Raw genomic sequence first — 15,189 nt, 5'->3', positions numbered from 1 at the left:
AATACTGAATTAAGGCAGTATTCTTTTTTGTTTGTTTTTTTTAGAAAAACTCCACCCAAATGTTTAAGATTTAGTTTCTATCCAGCTGTTACATTTTCAGGAAAACATTGTAAATAGATTCTCCTAATAAAACCTCCTGTCAGTAAACAGACAGGCAGGTTATGGTCCAAGTATTTAGCACACCTTATAACACTACCTTGGGATTGTATTGTTCTCATGCTGAATCAAGTGTTTACATCTACTGATATATCAATAATACTCAGTCATATAGATTACTGTGAACATGTAGTATTTACATTCTCAAAAATGAGCTTCGGTTATACTGTGAAAAGATATATCGATATATAAAAATTTAGGATTTAAAGATACATTTCATCTTATTTAGGATTAAATCCAGTCCTCTACGGAGCTTTTAAAGCCTACCAACACAATACAACTTCGTTCTACTATCTCAGTGGAAAAACTGAAGGGTGAGTCATGCTAGGTCATATCTATCATACACACACAGATTTAAACATTATTCTGTACAGGAACTCTATTAGAAACGATAAACATATTTAAAGTCAACACCAAAATCGGTCTGTTTTCATCATTCTTTAGCAAACTCATATGACTGCATAAGAAACAGTTTAATAGTTGGTTAGAGAGGACACGTGTCACTTTAAGTCCCAGTTGGTGGGGCTGTTCATTAATTGGATGATAAAACTAGTGTATATTCTTAAGGAAAATCTCAGGGTTTCATGATGCGCAGAACACGAAACACACTTTGAGTTCCACCACTATTCTTCTAAAATTTATCAACACAAACAAACAGAAGACAGCACACAAAAAATACATTTAGAGTGTTAAAAGTACACAGTATTGATCTGTAGGAGCTCAGAGCATGCACCACCTCAAGACGGCTTGTCACCTTCTTTCTTCAGGCGGCTTCAAAAGTTAAAAACAGTCACAATTTACTGAAAATCTACAGAATACTCCAGTCCAATGTGATTCAAACAGTGAGACAAAAACAAAGATAACAAACGCTACCCTGAAGATCTGTTTGTCTTACTCTGGTACTTGTACAAAAGTAGAGTATATCCAAATTAAAGGATGTACTCTACTTTAAAGCCTGGCGGGCCACCAGGCTTTACTTGTGCTCCCACCAGGCTAAGCATTACTTATTTATGCAAGTCTTTTTAATATGTTTGCATTTTTTAAGACTTTACAGTTGGTGTTCAGGTATTAATCTTCCAATCTTTCATTAAAATAATTAAGTGATATTTTCAAATTTCCTGTCAACTTTAAACATTTTTTAACTCAAAAACACGACAAGCAGCTGGATGAATGACTGCCCTAGCGCCCAACCACCGAGCTTAGCAAGTTTTCTAGGGAAAACCTTGGGTGATATTTCAAGTAGAGCTGAAACGATTAATCAAATCAATCATGAAGAATCGATTATTGAAGTAATTGTCAACTAATTTAGTAATCAATTACTAGTTTACTGGAGTATACAACCTCAAAAAGGGCCATTTGCAGAAGGAACAACATAATAACAGCAGAACTTAAGTTAAAACTAAACAAAAATATATGCATTTAGCACTTGAGAAAATAAACCCATTAGCTTTACCTGGTTCAAACTCTGTAAAAGAAAAATATCAAATAAGCAACTTTTGCTATCTAATTATTGATTGGTTAGTCAAAAGAGTCGACAGATCAGCCCTAGACTGAAGCAGAAAAGGCTGAGGTTTTCACATCTTGATGTTAGAAGTACCTTTTGTAGCTGCAGATGCATCCATGCAACAAACTGAAATAGGTTATTGAATTTTATGCAAGAAAATATTTTTCATTTTTTAAAACAATCTGTAGAATGTGTAAATTTTTTGAATAGATTAATCATTAAATATTCCTCCATATTCACCATATGGAGGAAGTCAAGAACTGAACAACTGATAACTCAGTAGCTGTTTTCATGATTGCGTAGACCATAAGATAGCTACAACATATTTTCTGAGAAACTGAAAGTCATTATTCAAAACTCAGCATGTAATTAATCTATATTTAGGCTTTTGAGTTTCAGTTGAATTAAATTACACGAATAAAGAATCTTATTTTCATTTAGTGAGATGCATCTGTAAATTAAGTGTATTTTTGATGGTGTAAAATATGTTTAAAAATGCTCACCTGTAATAATCTTCCTGACTTGGCAGAGGGCCTCCGTGCAGGTGATGCCACTGCTGCTCCATTGCCATCCGCTGCAGCTCTGCAGACTGAGCATGCATGGCTTGGAGCTGATGTGAGGCAGACATGTGAGGAATCGGTCCCTGAAGCTCTCTAGGATATGCAGCTCCTGGAAAAAAAAACACAACAAAAAACACTAATTAAAACCAGCAGAGCAAGGGCTGCAGAAGGAGGTGAAATTACGAACCAAACAGTGGATGGCGCAGCATCTCATGATCATGAGGGAGATCGGCGAGTAAGGGGTTTGGGATTGGACCAGCAGGGAAGGGAAATCGAGCCAAACGTGGTCCGGCGGCCAGCGGGTCGACCAGAGGATGAGGACTTGAACCTGAACGAGGGTCACGCATGAAAATAACTAAGTTTCAAACCTTCGGACAGAAAAAGTGCCAACAACTCGACCTCACCTTGACCTAGGGGGTCCTGCTGGTGGAGGTGCAGGTGGGAATGAATGTGAGAGTGCTGGTGATGATGAGGGGTGACGTTGAGCATCTGCAGCCGGGCGGCTGGATCAGTCGCCACGGAGGCCATCCTCTCAGCATGAAGCCGCTCCGCAGTCAGCCTCTCGGCGTAACTCAGCTCTGGGCGCATCTGAGGCCCAGCCAGTGCCAGCCTCTCGCGCTCCAGGTGGCTCAGCCCCGGATGGAAGGGGGCAAAAGGGTGCGACGGCCCGGGTATGTGGGGCAGAGCCAGCGCTCCATGTCTAGCAAAGTGCTCCAGGTGGTTGGCTGACGGGTGAAGGGTTTCCAGGTCTGGGGGTTTGACCTCGAAGCCGGGCTTCATTCGTTCGCGCAGCTCCCGCTCCCTGAAGTTCCTGAGCTCCCGCTCTCGGAGGCCGGGGTCCGTGCTGTACAAGCCGGGCATGTGATAGGCCAGCAGGGGGTCGCCTGGGCTCAGCGAGACGTAGAACGGATGGTTGCGGTTGGAGGGGGACATGACGTGGGGCCGAGCATAGTCGTTCAGGCTGCGCATGGCCGGCGTGTCGGGGCCGATGTACGGGGGCACGGCCGCAACTGTGGTGGGGGGCTGGTCAAAGGAGGGCCGGCCGTGGATCTGAGCCGTCATCTGCACTTCACTCAGGCGACTGTCATGGGAAGAGCTGGATGCTCTCTGAAAAAAAAAATAAAAAATACAGTCAGAGAAATGTTTATACTACTAATTAAACCCGACAGCAATGAGACTTCTGTTTGTTTACGCCCTCAAAGTCACCCGCAAACGCAAAAAAGACAAATGTTAACGTTTATTCAGCAACAGGAGCTGACAGTATCATCACAAGATCATAACAAGTTGACGGGAGTTAATAAAAAGAAAGAACTAATAGCGATGGCCTTTTGGTGAAGCATTAAGATCTGTAGGGAAGGCTGGTCTGATGGGTAGTCAGAGCCAGTAGTGGTGAAATTGTGATGTGATGCACTTCACCGACAGTGATTTTCAGCCATTGTTTACGTCCTGTGTCTGGCTTTATCTGGGGCAGAATTATGACGCCAGTCTCACATCAGTAACAAAAATGTTGGATAAAATGTGACATGACCATTCAGACGCTTTGAAAACAATCGGATGCATATCCGAATTAGTACCAAGTATGGAAATAGCACAGATCGGAAGTTTTGGGGGGCAAAAAATGTGAATTGGACCAATTTGGGGTGAAAAAGCCAAATACAGGTCGCATATAAGCAAAAATAATAATAATTTAAATGGAGTTAGGTCGCATTTGCCTAGTGCGTGACCATAACTTACAGAGTTTCTATCCGTCTCTCTCTCGCGCTCTCTGTCTTTCTCTCGCTCACGTTCCTGCCGCGCGCTGAGCTCAGCCTCCCTCCTCATCTCTCTCTCTCGCGCTCTCTGTCTTTCTCTCGCTCACGTTCCTGCCGCGCGCTGAGCTCAGCCTCCCTCCTCATCCTTTCTACAGCCTCCTCCCGCTTCTTGGCCAGCTTGGAGGAAGACAGCGGAGTAAAGAAAAGGTCTGTCCTCGCACAGGAGTTGTAGCCTCGATCCAAGTGTTTTATAAACCTGCAAGACAAAGTAACAAGAAGATTTAATGAGCACACAGCATCGATATATTTTTTCTAAAGCATTAAAGAAGACCTATTATACAAAATTCACATTTTGTATGTTTGTACTTCCATTTGGGTCTCAACTGTTTCTAAAAGCAGCATCCAGCAGCTTTTTGGCAATAAGTTAATGTAATTTGGTGTCTGGAAATCGAGTAAACTAATTTGTTAAGTCACATTCGATGAGCACTGTGCCATCACCTAGCAACCCAAGCAGAGCTCAAGCACATTTAGCAAAAACAATGATGTAATGAACATCTTAACATGTTAGGATAGGATTAACTGTTCAAAATAAATAACAGTAGGGCTGTAGTGATACAATAATCTCACGATACGATACAATACGCGATATTCTGCCCACGATATGGTATATATTGCGATATTCAGCAAATGATACAATTCAATACACTTTTGCGATTTTCTGAAAGATTTTAGAGGGACAGAGTGATTTTGGTGACATTTTGTGACTGTTATAGAGTTGGATTGAATTAATTTAACTGAAAACTGATTAAAAGCACCAACTAAATAATACCTCGCTCTAGTTGGACATGGAAACAGACTTAAAGTCGACAGCTGGACAAAATGAATCAAAGAAGTGGTGAGAAAACATGTTTCTTTTAATTGAAACAGTACAAACTGTAGCTTACATGCATTTGTAAAGTAAATAAAGTGCACCAAGTAGCCTGCTCTGAATAGTTTGATACTTTTTTAACCTTGACACTTAAAATCTGAAGGAATCACTCTAAGCCTGATGACCTAATCAAACTCCCGGCGAAGCAAGCAGTGAGTGAGCAAGGTGACAGTTGGATGTTACGATACTTGCAGATGAATATCGATTTTTTCTAGGAAAGAAAATATCAATATATATATCGCAATATCGATATTATTACACAGCCCTACATAATAGATTGCCTTATAATGCCTGCAACAGTTTTCCCCCACATTTTTTTAATGTATTGTATTGGTATTTCATGAGACAAAGCTGCATTATTCTTCTCAGTTTACGGAACGACTCTAAACATACCTTGCAGACTGACTGGCGTGGCTCGCCATGTTGACAACAGTGGGCTCTGGTGAGGGACTCCTTGGAGGAGACGGCGGGCTCTCCGGCTCCTCCACCTCATCCAGCGGCTCTTCTTTAATCTGAACTTGTGATCCTCCGGCAGCAGAGTTTGGAGAGGGTCTGGGTGGGTGCGGTGGGAAGGATGGCTGCAGGGTCGGAACGGGGCCGGCAGCGGAGGATGTGAGAGGGAGCGGAGCCGGAGCCGCTGGGAGGGACGAGGCCCCACTTTTCCCAGGGTGGCTCTGCACCTGAGACGACACTGGAAGTTGGGATGGAGCCGAATGTGGAGGCAAAGGATGAGGCATGAGCTGCAAAGGAGGGGGAGGGGCGCCTGGAGGGTGCTGGTTGGGGAGAGAGTTGAGGGGCTTCAGAGCAGGAGGTGGTGGGAGGTTAGAGGGCATCTGGGGGAAAGGTGCTGCAGATTGGTGAGGCAGCTGTTTGTGTGACGGTGGGATTGGGGTTGTAGGAGGGGGCTTGACTTGAGGTGGGTGCGGCAGCTGAGCATCCCTAAAGAAGGGCACAGAGCGCGGCGGAGTGTGAGGGGGGGAACCGTTCGGCTGCGTGGGGCCGAGAGCAGGTGAGAAGTGCGGAGCAGGAGCGAGAGGCGTGTCCAGACCCAGCGCTGCTGGCTGCGGCCTTGGACCAGAGACCGGCGTTGCTCGGCAACCTGAGCCGGCCGTGGCAGGGGATTGAGCAGCTCCACCCTGTGGAGGGTCTGGGGAGGATGAAGGGGGGCTCTGAGCCGGGTCAGCAGAGGTTAGGCTTTGTGACGGTTGAGGAGGAATGGGAGGGTCCTGAGAGGGGACGGCTTGGAGGACTGGCACGTCCGTCGGAGTCGCAGCACCGGCCTCAGCTGGGGCCCCGCTGGGCTGGGCAGAGGAGTCCGAGTCGCTCTCGTTGCCCTGCTGAGGGCTGGGGATGCTGGGAGAGGAGCTGCGGTTGTCCTGGTCGATGTCTTTGGTGTCACTGCCGTCGTCCTGAGCGCTGCGGCTCTCTGAAGAGCTTTCCTCCTCTGCCTCTCCCTCTGACCGAGACCCGCCTCGTGGATCCTTCAAGAACAAAAACTTGATTCATATCGGAGAACAAAACATCAAAGCAAAAGTCCATGTAAAGTTAAAATATCTCCTCTCATCTAACAGCTTCAAGGGAAGGCGTTGTTGAGCAGGAAGGAAGGATAAAAGGATAGATGGATAAATAGTAAATAGTACATGAAGGGTTGTAATATTTAGACAGTGGAGTAGGGAATAATGTGTTTATACAAATATTTTTTACACCCTCTTATTTTCTGTTGCCATGCTCATCCAGATCTGAAAAATCCTGAAATTAAATTCCCTGAAGCTGATCTCCAGCCTCGCATAATTTGTTCTGCTGATGATGGAATGGAGAACGTTGTGGTGAGAAAATTAAATTCAAAACATTAATCCCCCTGATATGCATCAAAGGGTGCTGTGAAGACATCAATTTGTCGTGATAGTGTAATTTCTTATCAGTAGTTAAACTAAACGACTTTCTGCTTTTATCTGATTGAACTGCAGATTCAGGCTATTCCACTGAGCCTGTAACTGTCTCTTTGCTTCCTGTAGTTAAGAGAATAAATTTAAAGTGTGAAGTGCCTTGATCTGGTGTGTTCTGTGAACTGCAGAATTTACTTGTGGAAGTCTTTTACCTGTGTCTTTGGCCTTTTAGGTGTCATCTTTTCAGGTTCATCAGACTCTAGAGCAGGACTTTCCCGCACACGTTTTGCCGTCTTTGGCACTGTTACCTCCTCTTTTATCTTCTGCACAAAAAGCAAAATTACACATAATTACACCAGTGTTACCAAAGAGTCTTCACTGCTAGTTCTTACTCTCATAAAACATCCCCTCTCAGACTAAAGAAGTATCTAAGCAACCTGTAACCTTATTTAAAAACACAATAATAGAAGTTTTACAAAAAAACAAAAAACAAAAAAAAAAACAGCTTATTTCTCTTTTGAAATAGTGATGTATAGATAAGTTTATTATTTGGTTATGACCACACGATGCTCACCTTGTTTATTTTTTTTGTGGAGTCATTTTTATGATCCGCACAGGATCTTAAGGAACTAGAGATTCCTCCGGTCTGGTTGCCAGACTGTGAATCCTCTGTGTTCGGAGAGCCAGTGAACCTCCTGAGGCCACTTCTTAACGACGTCAGCTGCTTTAAAACACAACCAACAGTAATTATTGCTTCAAACAACAGCTGAAGCCAGATCACTTGCAAAATGTTGTGTTTCCTGCATTAAAAATATTTGTTATAAAGCCTAAATTGTGCTGGGCTTCATTTGAGCCAATATGAAGACAAGAGCTTACAGGTGCTCTGCTCTGTCGAGTCCTCATGCCATGCTTGCTGTTCAACTCTTCTTCCACTTTCACAGGTTTGAACATAAAGGAAGCGTTCCCAGATTTAGAAGCAGGCGGCAGACATCCGTGTTTGTTTTCGTACGTGCGGCAAGTCGTGCAGAGCAGAGAGTTGTCTCTCCCGACCTGGTGCCAATCCTTAGAAGCTGTTTGATAAATAACGGCTTTAGGTGCACGTTTCAGAAGCTGGTTAAAGCTCTTTCCTTCTGCTGAAGAACCTACTTGTTGTTCCACAGTGGCTGCAGCTCTTTGCTTCCTGTTCGCTGTCTTCACTGTCGACATCATCCTCGCTGGCAGAACTGGCCTCAACTGGAGAGGGTAAGCGTCACGTGTGTAAATTCAGGAATATTTTGTGATCAAATTTGTTCCTCTCCATTCAACAGGAAGCATCAAATAAAAATATAGGTGAGAAGAGTGCATACACTGATTATAGGCTTTAATATCTTTTTAAAAACACCTTTGAGCAGTGTGATATATGATGATACGACAAATAACTTTAATCAGGGTTGTAAAAATACAATTTGGTTAACAAGTATAAAGTTATGATAAATTTTCTCTAAAAATGTTCAAACTTAACTTTATAGCTCCAGATATATGGGCATACACCTTCTTCAATATGCAGTTTACATTTCCAAACTAAATTGGAGAGAAAAACACTTTTTGCAGCCATTAACAAGATAAGATTTTTCTTGCTCGAGCCTTTGTGTATTATTTGACTGTGAGGTAGGGCTGTATAAATAAATCGATTTGGCGATATATATCGATATTTTCTGCCCTCGGAAAGTATCGATTTTTCATCCGCGAGTATCGATCCATAGGGGTCCATAGCCTGACAGCTCTTTTTGTCTAGTTTGTTACGGCGTAGCAGCCAGACTCCGCCTCGCTCAGTCTAACTTTCAACTCAAGCTTAAAGTGCACATTATAAACTACACACCAGTTTTTAAATTGTGTTAATAGGCCAAGTATAACCGGAGTTATGCTAAAATTAGTAAACCATATTTTTCCGAATGTCAGAGAAATGTCAAAAGCGCCGCCATTCCCCGGCTTTTCCGATTATGTGAGAGGGAATGAGCTTCCAAACGTAAAAAACGAAACATTAGATTCCTGTGTTTTTGGACATGTAAAATCTTCAATAAATAACAATGGGCTGTATTTTGTTGCTGAGGAACGAAGTAAAGTTGCACAACTAACCGTGAAAGAGAAGCGGAACGGAGCAGCTGCAAAAGCAGTGAAGTCGCGAAATTAATGCAAATTTTGACTGGTAGCATTCACTTTGTAATTAGTTTTTAGCTTAGCAGTTTCTGTTCTGTATATAAAGGATTATCTGAAGAATGAACATGGGTTGATAACATCCGGGCGCGCAGCGGCGCTGTGTTTTGAGCAGGAAGACGAAGAGGAAAAACCCCCAGCCGGAATCCGCGGCGCAGTGAGAGTACGATGAGATCCTGGCAGTCTGAGAGGCAGCTACTCAGAGATCCAAGCAGGGGAATAGCGGCGCTGCGTAGCTGCAGGGAGTCATCACTACGGGGTGAGGCGGAGCCACTACTTTAGCAGTTAGACGAAAGTAGCTTACAGCCACGGCTAACTCCGGGAGCCACGGTAGAAAAGCCTGTTTCCCCATAGTCCAAAAGACTGCATTTGTGGCTGCATTTTTACTCCAAAATGCAGCCACAGTGTCCAAAAGAAAAAAACATAAGTCACTAAAATCACTCTGTCCTTCTAAAATCTTTCAGAAAATCGTAAAAATGCAGTGAATTGTAGCGAATTGTATCGCTCATCAAATACCGTGATACATATCGTATCGTGACCAGAACATCGTATATTGTATCGTGAAATTATTGTATCACTACACCCCTACTGTGAGGATTAGAGAAAATCAACAAGAGATATAAAAAAGAACAACTAAGTTGTTATATAATACAAGAAATAAAAAACAACCAGCAGTCAAATCTGTCTTGAAAATCTGTCCCTGTGATTAATGTATGCAAACTTCTCATCGGCACAATAAAATCAAAAGTGAAACCGACCTGAATAGTTTCGAGATGGAGGGTTGACATTAGTCGCTGCGGATCGAGTTTTCGCTTTGCGAGATGACGGCTGCCGGCGTTGCTGTCGATAAGCTCTGGTCCCGGCGGCCTCTGGGGTTTTCTTCCAGTGGTAATAAAACGTGATCAACTCTCCCTGATGGCAAACATGATTATTATTAAAACATTGTAATCATTATTCACATACCAGTAACAAAGGGAAAACATGTTATATATGCCAAGAAACTAATCAAAACTACACACTTACAGTCTTCTTGCTGGGGAGAAAGTCTTTCCGGATGCGAAAGAAATTCTTTCCGTACTGCCTCAGACCTTTGATGAAGCGTTTCTGAAAGACAAACGGGAAAAAATGAGAAATTAAATCAATTTTCTCAATGAATCACTTAGGAAGTATCTTAATTAAGATTATTGATCAATTAATAGTTTATGAAATGTCTGTAGGGTTGAAGGAAGGCTGGTGCCCATCTTGGGTGAGAGCCAGGCTTTAGTTTGGACAGGATGCCAGTTCATCAAGGGGACACACAGAGAAACAAAGGACAAGCAACCATGCACGCACGCACGCACGCACCTTAGGACAGTTCAGATCTATCAACCTCACAGTGGTGTTTTTTAGCAGAGTTGGAAAACTGGAGGACCCGGAGAGAACCCATGCATGCACATAGAGAACAAGTATGCTCCATGAAAAAAGTCGCCAGGCTGGGATTCAAGCCCAAGACTTTCTCACTGCAAGAAAATCTCTCGAATTGAACCATTTCAAAGAGTTGTCTCACCACATCATCTTCTGACCAGGATTTTTCAATCAGTTTGGGCAGAGGCCTCTTGACCAGACGCTGCAGAGCTTTGGCTGCATCATAATGGCTTGCATGGAGCTAAAATTGAGATGGGAAAACTGTCAACATATTTTTTGCATATTTGCACTGAAATTGCATCATTTACTCAAAGTCACACAATACAAATTTTGCTCCGCACCATGTTGAGAGCGTTCAGCGTGGTATCATCACGGGAAGCTGCCAAACATCCATCCTCTGTGGATCCGCCATCACACATTCCTGCAAATGCTGCCATGCTCCTAAAAAAGGGCCAAAGTCATGAAATATTGTGCGAAATGCGTTATTGAGAATATGTTTTAATTAATAAGCTTATAGTTTAATGTGCTTTGGAAACAAAGATGTATGTTTCCAGTATTACGTTGAACATAAAGCAATAAAGGTGCACGGAGGGCGACTGACCTGGCTGCTCTCAGGTACATGAGAAGGTCACAGTCATTGACTCCAGGTGTCCACATGAGCTCCTCATTGTCCGTCTGGGTCTGTGCACTAGGTGCTGGCCGCGGCTGCAGCTCTGGGAGCTTAGCCTGCAGGACAAACAAAGAGGGAACTGAAGGAGCTCCGACACTTCTAAGCAAATAAAACTAAAAACCAACATTATTTGACGTTTCAACAATAAACGGAAAACTTGGGAAGGCGTTACTGGAACAAATTCCGAGATTGTGCCTGACTGTATTGAATAAAAATGATACAAAAGAAGCTCATTACTCTCGCTTGCGTCCAGCTCTTTCAGTCATTAACTATTCCTCATGGCCATAGATATGGGTCAGCACCAAAGTGCTCAGAGGAAGCTAAGGAAATAACTAAGGAAAAATGCAGACTCAAAACATCAAGACCCCATCTGAGACTGGAACCTAGCATCATCTTACTGGGAGGGAGCAGCGCTAGTGGCTGCTACTATGTGTTGCATAATGGGTTTCTTAATGGATAATAGATTCCATAAGATGCTGAAGATATTTATGGTAGTTGCCTTGTGGTGCAAATGTATCATTATCATTTAAAGCACATCGGTCAAGAGGCTGAAGGTAACTCTGGAGGATCTACAGTGATACACAGCTTAGGTGGGAAGAGCTGTTGACAGAACAACTACTAATCTTTCATTGCACAAACCATGTCATAATGGAAGTGTGGCAAGAAGAAAGACAGTGTTCAAAGAAAACCACAGGAAGTCATGTTTACCACAAAACAAGTAAGGAAACAAAGCAAAAATGTGCAAGAGTGAAACCAACCTTTTGGCACACATGCATAATGTTATGAGTTATGAAAAACTAACACTGCACATCACCCTGAACAAGCTGTGAAACATGGTAATGGAGGCATCATGCTGTTAAGATATATATTTTTTCTTATTACTTCTGAAGGGAAAGGGAAATGGACTGAGCCAAATGCCAGGCTATCCCACAGGAAATCTCCGCGAGGTAAAACAACATGACAACAGACCCGGATATACAGCCAAAGCCACAATGTCAAAACATTTTCATGTCTGCATTAATAAGCTCTGACCTAAATCAATTTGAGAAAATGTTAGTAGACTTAAAAATTGTTGTTCATGGATGGATGATCTCCAAATAACCTGATATTATTTTGGAAAGAAAAAAATGGGCAAAAGTTTGGCATGTGCAAAGCTGCAGGAGACACAACCCAAAAGAGTTGCTGCTGTAATTGCACGGAAAAGTAAATGTGCAAAAGACTGACTCAAGAAGGGGCGGCATGCAAATGCACTCCGCACTTTTTAGATTTATTTGTGAAAAATGATTGAAAGTCCACTTCCTTTGTGGTCTGCCCAACAAAATATGCAACAGTTTATGGTTGCAATGTTACAAAATGTGGTGGGGGAAAAAAAATCCAGTTTTTGAAATGTACAGTATGATACATGTCAATGATAAAATGTGAGCAGATTGCTGCTTTTAAAGCTTTTCAACAATGAATGCACCTGCAAATGAGGCCTCAAAGGCTATTTTTAAATAATCTTACACCTGAAATACTTTAAATCATTTTCTTACAACCACTCAATAAGCATTTACAGTTACCTGGTGACTTGGTCCCACTCTTATTTCACCTTGTGTGCTGTTCAGGCTCCTGAAATAAAACAAAATTCAACTTACAACAGCATTTTGAAGTATATAAAAGGATTTCTATGTAAATGAAACTGAGTGAAAGCATATCTATCGTTACAGTACAGTCAATTATTATACAGTATATGCAGGCAAACAGTATGATCTAATATGCTTCCTGTATCATCTGAGGCTTTCCTCACATCGCCTGGCACTGATTTCAGCTACAGATCATCATCCCGCCCCTCGCTCCTGTGATCCAATCTCAGCTCACAGTTTCTTCTATTACATGAATGAAATCCGACTCCACAGCGGCTGCAAAACACTGTCAATCAATCACGCATAAGCTGCTAATTTTTACGGTCACCATTACGAGAACAGTGTGTGCTGTTCGCAGATCTTAACAAGTTGGCAGTAAAGCACGCTGTGTCTACCTGTTTAGTAAAAAAAAACGGCAGCTAAAGTGTGCTATCGGTAATAAACCGTAAAGGTTAGCATCCACAAGACGTTAATGTACATTAGCAACGAGCTGCACAGATAGGCGCTTAGCCTCAGGGTGAATTAAACAGCTGGTTCACTAAATGTTTAAACAAGTGCTCAGTAACAGAATAATTTAAATTATGCCTGGGGATACAAGTGTTAGCCACATTAAAGCGAGCAAAGAGGCGTTTTCCCAGCGGGAGCCGCTAGCTGCTAACGAGGTAACATCTAGCTTGTTAGCCACACACGAACTTCGTGACCACTGACACTCCGGCTATTAAACACGAACGGCCCTCAAAGTAACGCCGCCGGACACGAAAAGAAGCATTTAACACACACTGACCACAAGCGCAACGCGAATGACAAGTTATTGAAGTTACCTTCGCGGACTGAACAGGTCGTCCATGTCGACGGATGTTTGGTTGGCTGTGGCTTGTTGACACTACGCAGCACAGTGGGCGAGACACACACACGCATACACACCAACTGTGCGAATCCCCTATTACATGGCAATTCAAAATGGAGGCGGTGTAGTGTAGAGACTCGCTCTATTTTTTCAGTGCAGTGACCTCAACAGCCACAGCGTAGCGTTCACATTTTAATCTGGATGTACATTACTGAGCATGTGCCGCAGACACGCTGGGCTTCATCAACACTTACTGCTGCTGTTGCTGCACAGTCAGCCATGAATCTTAACAGCTTTATCATACTGTGTGTGCACTGTTGCGGTCATTAACACTGTTATGCAAGACATTCCTTTCGCGAATACGACTGTCCCTCTTAATAATGTAAGAACTGCTGCTGGCATCTTATTACCCTTTATTGGTTTTCAAAAGAAACATTTTTATTAAAACCAAAAAAAAAAAAAGGAAAATGAGCATTAGAACTTATTTGAATTTTAAAGTTTGGGAAGACCCATGAATATTTAAAATGCGCAAAATTTGCGTTGTGACGGCGCTACCTGATATGGGGTTGGAGGTGTTCCAAACTGCGGCCCCTGGGGTCCATTGTGAACCCAGGACTGATTTTTTTACGGCCTCCCGAATGGCATTATGGGTCTAATTTGGCCCTGCACCGAAGCTGGTTGACGGATGGTATTTAATTAGGGCAAACTTGAGACAAAAAAAAGTTAGGCACAACACAAAATATTCATCTTTTCATAACCAGCCTTTTAGCGTGTTTTTATTAAATCCCAAACTTGTGGAGGGCATAACTAGTATTAACATTGGAGTCCATAAACTCTTAACTCTTCTAGGTGGTATAGATCTTTTTAAGCACACTGGCTGTTGTAATCTCCCTTTCTTTTTCAGCCAGGCTTGTTTTTTTTAAATTTGCTTTCTTAAATGCTGCCTTGCAGGTCCTGACAAGCAGGATAATCAACTTGACTGGGAACAACCCATTGTGTTTCCTGACAATATTTTTTTGGCCTATGAGCTGGGTTCATTCATCACGCATAGATGAATAAATATTATGGTGTGGTTATTTTCTTTAGTATAGATTTTTTTTCTTGTCTTTCTCTTTCACCAGCAGAGGATCCCATTGGCTAAATTCAGCTGCGATCTCTCTCTAGCTTTGTCACACTCCTTCACTGACTTAGTGTGATTTGAAAATAAGCTCATGGTAATACTGACAATAGTTTGTAAATCACTGCAACTTTGACATGTTAAATCATATTCATTTGGTACTTATTGTAATTTAGTCAAAACCTATACCTATTTTGCCGATTGTAAGACATTTCTCACTTTTTTATGCCATTAGGTTCAGAAAGATGATGAGATCTTGCTTTTACACTCATTCATTTGTGGATTTACAGCAGTGCTTGGGTTTGTCATGCTTGACCCACTGTGGATCAACCACCTGCTCTAAGACAGTTGGGCACTTTTTTGCATTCAGAAAGACTTATAGTCAACTCACTATCACTATCTGCAAAACAACTAACAGCCACTGAACTTCAGCCTCTGCGATTGATTGTTGGTGTGAGACTCTGATTGGCTGTATCATGTCACTCTGCAAAACAGTCTGAATTTAAACCAAACTCAATGTAAACTCCAACTCAACTCCAGTTTGAACTTTA

At 42.5% G+C, this 15,189-nt stretch overlaps 1 protein-coding gene across 4 annotated transcripts; it reads right to left on the bottom strand.

Moving 5' to 3' along the window:
- Positions 1-24: 24 nt before the first annotated feature.
- Positions 25-14,138, bottom strand: rereb (arginine-glutamic acid dipeptide (RE) repeats b). Of its 4 annotated transcripts, none has more exons than XM_007551833.2 (18): positions 14,077-14,138; positions 12,612-12,660; positions 10,984-11,108; positions 10,724-10,823; positions 10,525-10,623; positions 10,002-10,082; positions 9,737-9,890; positions 7,932-8,018; positions 7,662-7,855; positions 7,360-7,509; positions 6,998-7,108; positions 5,293-6,380; positions 4,104-4,227; positions 3,955-4,029; positions 2,625-3,327; positions 2,408-2,548; positions 2,164-2,329; positions 25-927 (listed from the first exon to the last, which is right to left on the bottom strand). In XM_007551833.2, exons 1-18 carry the CDS (start codon positions 14,121-14,123, stop codon positions 894-896), a joined length of 3,528 nt encoding a protein of 1,175 aa, XP_007551895.1. In that variant the 5' UTR covers positions 14,124-14,138; the 3' UTR covers positions 25-893. The 4 variants fall into 4 exon arrangements, with proteins under 4 accessions (XP_007551895.1, XP_007551910.1, XP_007551927.1 ...); XM_007551848.2 differs by having other exon boundaries at positions 7,360-7,506; XM_007551865.2 differs by lacking the exon at positions 14,077-14,138 and adding an exon at positions 13,496-13,742 and having other exon boundaries at positions 7,360-7,506.
- Positions 14,139-15,189: the final 1,051 nt, after the last annotated feature.

The sequence above is a fragment of the Poecilia formosa genome, unplaced genomic scaffold, assembly GCF_000485575.1.
Source record: "Poecilia formosa unplaced genomic scaffold, Poecilia_formosa-5.1.2 Scaffold2, whole genome shotgun sequence".
NCBI lineage: Eukaryota > Metazoa > Chordata > Actinopteri > Cyprinodontiformes > Poeciliidae > Poecilia > Poecilia formosa.
This window is presented reverse-complemented; position numbering and strand designations above follow the sequence as displayed.

What these genes read in the sequence shown, in the direction of transcription:
- rereb (XM_007551833.2), bottom strand. Translation starts at nt 14,123, where the DNA reads ATGGACCCCAGGGGCCGCAGTTTGGAACACCTCCAACCCCATATCAG. An exon ending in TCCATCTCGAAACTATTCAG is followed by an intron (nt 8,019 to 9,736) that starts GTCGGTTTCACT and finishes TACCCTCTCCAG; the next exon opens with TTGAGGCCAGTTCTGCCAGC. An exon ending in GCAGGACCCCCTAGGTCAAG is followed by an intron (nt 2,549 to 2,624) that starts GTGAGGTCGAGT and finishes ACCCTCGTTCAG; the next exon opens with GTTCAAGTCCTCATCCTCTG.